The sequence below is a fragment of the Typopeltis vanoorti genome, chromosome 23 (assembly GCF_054136105.1).
Source record: "Typopeltis vanoorti isolate ZY-2024b chromosome 23, IOZ_Tvanoo_1.0, whole genome shotgun sequence".
Taxonomy (NCBI): domain Eukaryota; kingdom Metazoa; phylum Arthropoda; class Arachnida; order Uropygi; family Thelyphonidae; genus Typopeltis; species Typopeltis vanoorti.
This window is the reverse complement of record NC_143571.1, coordinates 11,384,646-11,394,686: the sequence shown is the minus strand read 5'-3', so window position 1 is coordinate 11,394,686 and position 10,041 is coordinate 11,384,646. Positions and strand designations below refer to the sequence as shown.

General features: G+C 34.1%; 1 protein-coding gene across 1 annotated transcript; it reads right to left on the bottom strand.

The window, feature by feature from the left end:
- Window positions 1-1,601: 1,601 nt before the first annotated feature.
- On the bottom strand, window positions 1,602-8,500 carry LOC150093617 (uncharacterized). The gene is made up of 3 exons (XM_090413171.1): window positions 8,428-8,500; window positions 7,139-7,334; window positions 1,602-2,338 (listed from the first exon to the last, which is right to left on the bottom strand). The coding sequence occupies exons 2-3, from the start codon at window positions 7,330-7,332 to the stop codon at window positions 1,750-1,752; spliced, it is 783 nt and encodes a 260-aa protein (XP_090269297.1). The 5' UTR covers window positions 7,333-7,334; window positions 8,428-8,500; the 3' UTR covers window positions 1,602-1,749.
- Window positions 8,501-10,041: the final 1,541 nt, after the last annotated feature.

Sequence of the window (10,041 nt, the reverse complement as noted above, 5' to 3'; positions counted from 1 at the left end):
AATTTCCTTCCTTTTAGGAAGGAAATTACGCTTCTTAAAAATTATTAAATTACAGAAGAATCAAAATGCTCATGCTTATGACAATAGAATATATCCGTATACTATGAAAACACAAACTGTTGCTGACCTTAAGAGATTTTTGGAATTTACATAACTCCAGTGTGATGTTATTAAGATAATTAGTTGTAACACTAACAGTTACCGCTTTCAAATTATACTTTTCGTGGTTTTTACCTTTCCTTTGCAGTACAAAATGTTATACAGTGTAGGGTAGGTTAGATTTTTTAATTCTATCAGTTAAAAGAATGAAAGAAGAACAAGATAAGTGCTCCCCCCGAGTACAATTTGAAAAATAACGTAAGATAAATTTTTCGCTTGGAAAATATTTGGTGTTATTTCTTGTGGGGAATCAAGATATTGTGTTTCTCAATTAATGATGTGCACGACAGTCACATATAGAGGTAAACGAAGTTATTGTACACACCCAAAATTCGCATTTCCCATTCACACTTCAAAATGGCAAGAAAACACACCAAATTAACAAACAGTTCGCTTAAACTGTTTCTAAGCGTTCACCTAACTGTATGCAGTTAGGTAAACGCTTAGGCGAACTGTGCAGTGTAAAACGGTTTCTGTGATGAGTAACAGATTATGAGATTCCGTGGAGGTGCCATATAATAATAATAATAATAATTTTAATAATAATAATAATAATAAGTCTGAAAAACCTAACCACAACATTGAAAAGAAGATACATACAGAATTAGAAAAATTATTTAAAAATAAAGGGTCGTGTTCAGAAAAAATATTAATAATTTCTTCGTAGAACAGTATTAACGTAACTTAATTATTCTGTCACTGATGTGGAATGATGTAGGATGCTGTTGATTTTATTTTCTTTAGGTTAGTTGCCTGCGCTATTTTTGGCATTTATAACTGAGTTGGGTTCGCATAAAACTTAGAAAATTTCTAAAAATGTGGTCAGATATGCAGCGTCGAAAAGCTAATTCAAATTAACAGCCAAGTGAATTCAATATTAAGTTTGTTTTAGCATATATTAATCTCATAAAAAAATAAAAAGAAATCGGCTAACGTCTTTTATTCGTTATAAGAAGTAGGAGAGGCCGCTTTAGCCCTATCAACTTTTGGAGAATGAATGGGCATGTTTGAACTTCACAATATAATATCATCAATACGTCGAAGTCTCATATCCACCTTCATGTTAGAGTTTAAAATTATATAATGCCATACTTCTTTCACAATACGAGATTCACAGAAGAAAAGTGTTTTAAGTGAATTATAACTGCAAAAAGAGAACATCAAAGTAAATTCACATTATTAATATTATACGCTAATGCTGTACATCATCTACCTGTGTTTCCCATCCTTTTCTGGCCACAGCCTACGTGTATAACTCAGCAGCCCACTAGCTTCCATACCCCATTCTTTCAATTATACTAAAGAGGGAAACATTCATAAACTGTTTAATTATAAAGTAAGAATTACGTAAAATAACTTTTTTAAATTAATGAAGTTTTTATTACATCGTATTCAAAAAGTTTACAAACTATGATATATATTTACTAGGACTAAATCTTGTTAGAAAGGCTGGTTTATACCACACATTTAGTCCACTGAACAAATTATACTTTCTCACTGTGACTTTATTCATTTTAAAATGAAACTGAATTAAATGTCAATCAAAGAGAAGCATTTCAGTCAGCACTCTCCAGAGTAGAACTCAACTCATTATTTCCAGGTGGCAATGATACGACAGGGGGCACCACTGGCTTTTCCTATTTTCATTGGACTGATGTGGAGAGTTGCTCCAGTAACTGGAAGTTTATCCACATTAGCCACATTTTCCAAGCTATAGATATTTTTATCTTCCACAATTTGGTGAGTTAAGAAATCTTTTGATTGGCCTTGATCGATAGATGCAGTATCAGTCCCAATTCCATAAATGACTCTATTGTCAACTAGCCACTGAGCAGCCTTTGGAGAAACTCCAGGAAAATGGAGTTCGCTGGTGTCTCCATTATCGATTCCAAAGTAAGCATCTCTATCCGACCATTTCTTTCCCCATCCTGCGCGAAGCATCAGAACGCAGCCATCAGGAATTCGACCATTTTCTTCTTCCCACTTTTCAAGATCTTCCACTTCGAGGAAAGCATTTCTATCTTTGCTGGCCTTTTCTTCAATATCTACTACGACGACCGGAACTATTAAGTGTTCCAGAGGAATGTCGGCTACTGCCCAACGACCAGGCACAAAGTGACACGGAGCATCCATATGAGTTCCAGCATGAGTAGATTCTTGAATATTCTCGAGCTGCAACCTAAGAAGAAGATACTGATAAATCATGTACAAAATAGTAACGATTACACTCGTTTATTCTAAAAACTTTGAGAGATCGTTTTCCATTTCTTAATCTTTAAAGTTACAGGAAATTATCGTATAATCTATGGTTAACACAGTGTTTTATTTATTTTTTTATAAAGAATACCTTACTTTACCTATCCTCTTCGCTCCCTGCGAATAGGATAGGTAAAGTAAAGATAGGGCCTCAACCATTGACTTTCATCTGACTCCATTCAATGCTTCTTTTTTGATCTTTTTCCAGGAACATCCCAGCTGTCTTGCCTCTGTTTCTAGTTTTCTTCTCCATATTATCCTGGGTGTACATCTTTTCCTCTTGCCTTGGGGATTCCATTCTAGTGCAATTTTTGCTATTTCTTTATCTGGGTTCCTGATTGTGTGATCTATCCAGTTCCATTTTCTTTTAGTGAGTTCATTTCTGATGCTGGTTTGACCTGTTCTCTCCCAAAGTTCTATGTTTGTTATTTTATTTGGCCAGTATATTCCTAGTATCCTTTCTTCAAGCATTTGTTTAGGTAGACCTGTATTTTATTTATGTTTTCCTTTGTTAGTGACCATGTCTCAGCTCCGTATAGTAAAACTGGTTTAACATTGGTGTTGAAGAGTCTAATTTTGGTTTTTAATTTTATTTCTTTGGACACCCAAATTTTCTTCATCATACTGAATGCAATCTGTGCTTTCTGAATTCTATTTTGTATGTCCTGTTTAGTTCCTCCTTGTGTGCTGATCACTGATCCCAGATAGACAAAGTTATCTATCTGTTCCAGTGTTTTCCCTAGTATTTCAAAGACTAATTCTTGTTTGGGGTTTATCTTCATTACTTTAGTCTTGTTATGATTTATTTTCTATCAACATTTATTTGCTTCCTGGTTTAAATTATCTATTTTCTTTTGGCGGTGTTGATGCTTTTGTGCCAAAAGGCTTATATTGTCTGCAAATTCCGGGTCAGTGATTTTATTTGACCATCCCCATTGAATGCCAATTCTTTCTTCAGATGTTTTCCTCATCTCCCAATCAATAACAATCAGAAGGATTGTCGGGGAGAGTATACATCCTTGTATTACTCCTGTGTTTGTTGCAAATGGTTCTGATAGTTTGCCATTATTTATTATTTATATTTTGTATTTTTCGTGAGTTTTCTTTGTTATATTTATGATTTTCTGAGGAATCCCGTAGTACTTCATTAATTTCCATATAGTCTTTCTGTCTATGCTATCAAATGCACGTTCAAAGTCAAAGCCTGTTCAAAGCACGTTAAGCCTGTTTCCAAATACAGGCCCTTCTCTTTTAAAACTCTTCCCAGCTAACTTTCTTTTTGTCTCAAACAATCTCTTTGGGTCAAATTTACTTGCTGCTTCTTCAGCCTTTTTACACATTTCCTCCAGGAAAACTCTTCTATCTTTCCTTGCACTTTTTTTTACCTGTCCGTTTTTAAGCCTGTATCTTTCATTTACCCTATTTCTTTTGTTTTCTTCTATACTTTGCAGAAGTTTATTCCATAAAGCTTTCCTTTCTTCACATAATTTGATGGTTTCTTCAGGGATCCATTGTTTGTGATTCCTACTCTGCCTTCCCAGAACTTCTTTGGCGGTACTATTAAATATATTCTTTATTTTTTTCCAGTTCTCTTCAATGTCTATTTCCTTATGTTGTTCTGCAAGGCGTCCATATTTATTCCTTAATGTTACTTTATATTTGTATTTTGTATCCTTGTTTTTCAGTTTGGATATATTGTATTTAATTCTTTGGTTTTTGTCTTTAAATATTTTTCTTAGTTTCATTTTTATTTTTGCAATCAACAATAAGTGGTCTGTAAAGGCATCTGTACCTCTTCAAATTCTTACATCCATCAAAGAAGTTCTCCAAGGTCTGTTTATTAAAATATGGTCTATTTGATTTTTGGATTTCTTATCCGGTGATATCCAAGTCTGTTTATGGATGTCTTTATGTTTAAACAAGGTTCCTCATATGATCATATCATTGAAAGTGCAAAAGTCTTTTAGGATTTCTCCATTATCGTTACAATTTCCTAAACCTTCTTTTCCCATTATTCGTTCAAATCCCACGTTACTATCTCCTACTTTTGCATTCATGTCACCTATAATTAAAAGCATATCTTTACTTTTCACTTCATCGACTTCTTTCTGCAGCATGTCATAGAAGTCTTCTTTCTCTCTGTTTTTGCATCTGACTATGAAAAGAAACTGGCCCCGTAAAATAAAGAAGAAAACTCCCAAGGAATTCTATCATTATGCAGCAAGTAAAAGAATAATGAATATGAAAGAATAACTCCACTGAAAGCAGATGATGCAAGGGTGGAAGATGCAGAAGAGGTTATTCAACTAATGAGTACCCATAATGAGTACCAAATTCTAGCAACTTGGTGTAAGCAACATTGGACTTACTGCAACCTCTTCACTGTTTGAACAAACTCAGGTGTATGAAGAGGAGATATTAAAGCTATCGCACAAACTGAATTAAAATTCAGCAATAGGGGCGATATGATATCAGCACGGGTGCTAAAAGAGTGTTCAGCTGAACTGACTATTCCTTTGGCAGTTTAATATGAGTCTCAGAATAGGGAAGATTTCCACAGGAATTGAAAGAATGCATGGTAATTCCATTGCATAAAGGTGGCGCAAAGACCGATGTATCCAACTATCGACCAATTAGTATCTTAGGAGTGGTGGTGAAGATTTTGGAAAAATTGGTTAGAGCTCGCATTCGGAAAGGAGTTGACAATGAATCTCTACTTTGCTATGAGCAAAATGGGTTTACTAAGGGGAAGGTCATGTTTTAGAAACTTCCTCACATTCTATAACATTGTTACCATTGAACGAGACAAGGGGAATGGATACACCAAGACACGTTTGGATTTTGCTAAGGCTTTTGGCAGAATACAGCATGGCAGACTGCTGTATAAATTGAAGAAAATGGGTTTGGGTAATACAATATTAGCATGGATAAGAGGATGGCTGACTGACAGATATCAAAAGTGGTATGCGAAGGATCTGAGTCTGTAAGGTTTAAGGTAACCAGTGGTGTACCACAAGGGTCAGTGTTTGGTCCACTGTTATTTAATCTGTACATTAATTATATTGGGAAGGATTTGACAAGCGACATACAGGTATTTGCTGATGACGCAAAGATCAGTAGGGTAATCAGAAATGCTGCTGATATGCAGTGCTTGCAGATTGATTTGAATAGGCTAGAATTGTGGGCGTGGGAAAATGGATGTCAGTTCAATGTAAGCAAATGTAAAGTCATACACTTTGGCATGATTAGATATCCAATGTCGCTGGGATTATGATAGAAGAAACTGAGCAGTCTAGGGATCTTGGAGTGTTAGTAGATAGTAAATTGAAGTTCAGTGACATGCAGCAAAGATTGCAAATACAACTCAGAATATAATTGCACTGGTGAAACGAACTATGACATATAAAGATAATGATGTCACTTTTCTTCTTTACAAGGCCTTGATAATACCTCATCTGAACTATTGTGCGCAGATCTGGTCTCCTGGTTTCCCTTGTTATTCTGATATAGTGGAGAGAGAGAGAGAGAGAGTGCAAAGGAGAGTGTTAAAAATGATATCAGGATTGTGAAATACTGATTATGAAGCCAACAAATTCTCAATCTGTCGATTGAGAATTCGTAGACTGCAGACACTAGCAAACAGAAAAAGAAGGGTGATATGACTGAAACGTACAAACTTCTGAAAGGGTCATACAGAATTTCAGTTGATGGAAATTTTCATTTTGTGGAGGGTGGGTTGAAAGCTGAGAATGAATGCTGCTAAGAAGTGGTTGAGGGCTAAATTTTTCTCTCATAGGGTGGTGGATGATTGGAACGGATTGCCATTGGATGCAGAGACTGCAAGCAGTGTGAATGAATTCAATAATATATATGATAGCTGGTGCCTTCTTAGATGAGCCGTTGGATTGCTTGGAAGTGTCACGTAATAATAATAATAATTAGTAGACTTTACAAAGGATTTTTATGTGGTATTTTGTAGAACGTTCTGAAGTACAGTTACATAGTTATTGTTCTTATGCAAGAGAAAAATGGTAACGCTTGAATGCGTTCGCCGTTTGACAGATATTAAAGAGTAAAACATAAAGGAGAGGAACCCAAGAGAATAAAAGAAAAGAAATGATTTTGTTTCATATATCAATGATATTATAGATCATTTGAAAAGTGAATATTTTCAGCAAGAGAAAAATTTCGTGGGAAGAAGAAAATGGACCATTTATTGTTTTCATGGGCATGACCTTGGATTGTAGATTAAATATTATTTCAGTGAGGCTCCACTGAAAGAAACCGATTAGGACAGCAATTTATGAGAACGACAAGCCATTGCAGTTCTTTGGGAACACACTGCAAAGAAACACAATGGATTACTCCATGTTGAGAAATAGATTGAGGAAGAGGAAGTGATCGTTCCTTCGATTAAATCTTGATACAATTGTATTACTCCGCATATAGATTATTGGGATAGATTAAATGACTTTTGGGTCATCGCATAAATAGGTTGGAAGAAAGAGTGTTTGCATGGAGATCTATAAGTTGGAGAAATTGAAAAGATATAGGGAAGACTTTTCAATACATGGTAGGAAGGAAAATAATGTGTGCACATTATAGGAAAAATTCAGATTTATTCAAACAAGTTAGAGTAGACTTCTTCCTAGACTTCACGAAATAACCCTTTTATTAATCAACTATTATTTACGATAAAATATAAGTGAATAGAAATTATTACCAGTATCCCTCTTTCTGCGTCTCATTTGTTAACAAACTCATGTTAAAACGCATTACAGATGACCATGGCCATGACAGGGTGCTTTCATCAAAGGTGTAGCTCATGTCAAGGTAGTTGCTAGTCAGGGGACTGCACAGACCGGAAGTAGTCATCCAGCCAACGATTAAAGTTAGCGAAAGTAAGGAAGATGCCATTTCTATAAAAAAATACAAAGTATGGAAGAATTGAGATAATTTTGATTTTTTAGTGGTCAATTTAAGTTTCCATTTGTTTAGATTTATAAAAAACAAAAGCAAGCTATTCTTGAAAAAATAATAAGTAAAATGCAAATTTAAAAAAATCAAGCGTGATGTATTTTCAAAGCTGTGTATTTTTAAAATTAAAAAAAATTCCTTTGAAAAATACTCACCGCCTTACACATATGATACGTTCTTTTTGCTGTATTGTCTTACTCGAATCTAATTCAGCGAGTTGAGCATCATTGAAAACTCGAAGTAAATTTATAATTAAGAAGCGGTCTATTAAAGTAATATTATAATAATAAACGCGCTCTTGTTTACATATTTTATGCATTGAATGCCACTAGTTTCCGTATTTTTTAATTAATTTTCATGATAGTCATAATAACTTCTTTTTTTTTTTTTTGCTGTGGCTTACGAAGTATTCCAGGATTTCCTACGCCACATAACTAATTATCATGTCCTCAACACAATAATTTCAAAAAAGTGTATATTCAATTTGTTTAATAAATTAGATACACATAGCAGTAGTTTTCACATGTCGAGAATGAATTAAAAAATCAAGTTGATCTAACATTTGTGTTGCTTTTTACTGTCAGCTACTTTTTATTCTTTTTAACTGACTTGTATTTCTTATTCTTATCGCAGTTAATGTTGCATTCGTGTGACGAATTTAGGTTGACGATACTTCTTCCATACAGTATATGTCGGTGTACAGAGGGACTGGGCGTATTAGACGAATTCGAAAATTTCTTTTTATAATGTTTCGTGCTACTTACCGTTAAACAGCTTCTTACATATTATATTTAATCTAATATAATGCAAACATAGAAATCACAACAGGTATTCTCTTTGTTATAATTACGAACGATGTCTTCAATAAGAGAGAGAACTGTAAAATTGTTACATTCACGATGGTCTTCCGTTTCACATGTATTACTTGAAGCAGATTGTATAAAAGATCGTATAAAAGCTCTAAGCAAAGTACTTTTAAACTCTTTAAAAAAAATTAACTTTACTCAAATGACAAAAATCAAATGCAATACTCACGGAAAAGGTGCAATTCTTCTTACGGTGAAGTTTTTCAATGTTCACTCCGATACGCTTGTTTTCAACTCAAAGTGTCGGCTCACTACTGCTGACTGTTTATTCGTCGGTGGGTTTATAACACGAAATTCCACTTTCTTGTAAAACTAGTTTCACAGGACAGTTGTCTTTGTCATAGTAATCAAACTCACAATGGGAAAATATTCTGTTGCATAATAACTAATAATTTGTATTACAAGACAATAGTGCAATCAGGAAGAAAAAAAATAGAAAGAAACATTCGCGCAAAATGGAATTCACTAATATCCAATCAGCATTAAGGTCAATTAATATTTGGGTTATTACATCCCCTTCTTCCTGGAAAGAATGCATTTCCTAGCCTTCGGCTCTTTCACTTCCAATTATTGCATGTCTTTGTGAAATTTTTGATTATATACCCGCTCATGAACGTTGTCAACCCAGAGTGCATTAGTACATGGGTGGGTTAAGTTTTTATTTTGTTTTATTTTATTTATTTATTTATTATTAAATTTACTGAATTTAATGATATTTCATATTTAGGATCTCTGTAAAAATTTGTCTGATCACCTGTTTTGGAGTGTTTTTCGAACTGTACTGTTTTAATGACAAAGTTTTCTAGTTTTAAAATTTTATAGATGTGTCTTTTGGGTCAGAACAATTGCAATACTAAAGCAATTTAATATCATTCCCAACGTAATATTATGAGCCACTGGTTAACGATCACCCAGCCGTATTTTTTTAATCTCTTCATCCTTCAATCATAAAATAGGTTTGAGATATTTTTTTAAAAAAAGTATTTATTCTTTACTACAGCTTTCATTTTTAGGATCCTGTTTATCCCGGATATATCCACGTAAAATATCTATCTTTTATTCCAAACTTTATATTTAGAAGTTATTCAGTTTTTATTCTAAATAATGTTGGTAATTATAGTTTACAAAGTATTTCCGAAATGTATTTCCATCTGCGGTGTGTTAAACGAGCAATATCATGTTGCAACATGTACCATCGCCATTTCAAAATAATTCCTGCTTTGTTGACATAATAATTCACTTGATAACTCCTGTCACACACTGTCACACAGATACTTTTATCCATTTATATAAAGAGAAAATAATAATATCGTGTCTAAAAGGCGGATTAAAATTATACCTTAAGTGAACCACTTCCAGGTAAAAAATTCAGCCGATATTCTTCAGGCTGCGGAACAGCTCCAGCTTGTCAATACATGAACTCTAAGTTACCAATTATCCATTTAACAACAGATAGCGCTATGGTAGATCAGCACTGATCATTCCACAGATGCTCAACTGATTTAATTTGACCCAGTGAAGTATGGTAAAAGCACGTCTTCTTCTTCCTGCCAGAACGATTCCAGAGCAGTCTGTTCCTTATGATATGCTCCTTTACTGATTGTTGAACAGATCTAATTTTAGCCAACTATTGGATCAAGAATTTGCGAAATTTTTATAAATGTACTTTTGGACTCTCGCATCAAATCACTACGGCTTTAGGAAAACCATCGGTTCGATAATTTTTATTGACTAGACCATGCTATGCCAAAACACATTAACAGGATGGTAGTTTCCATTACGT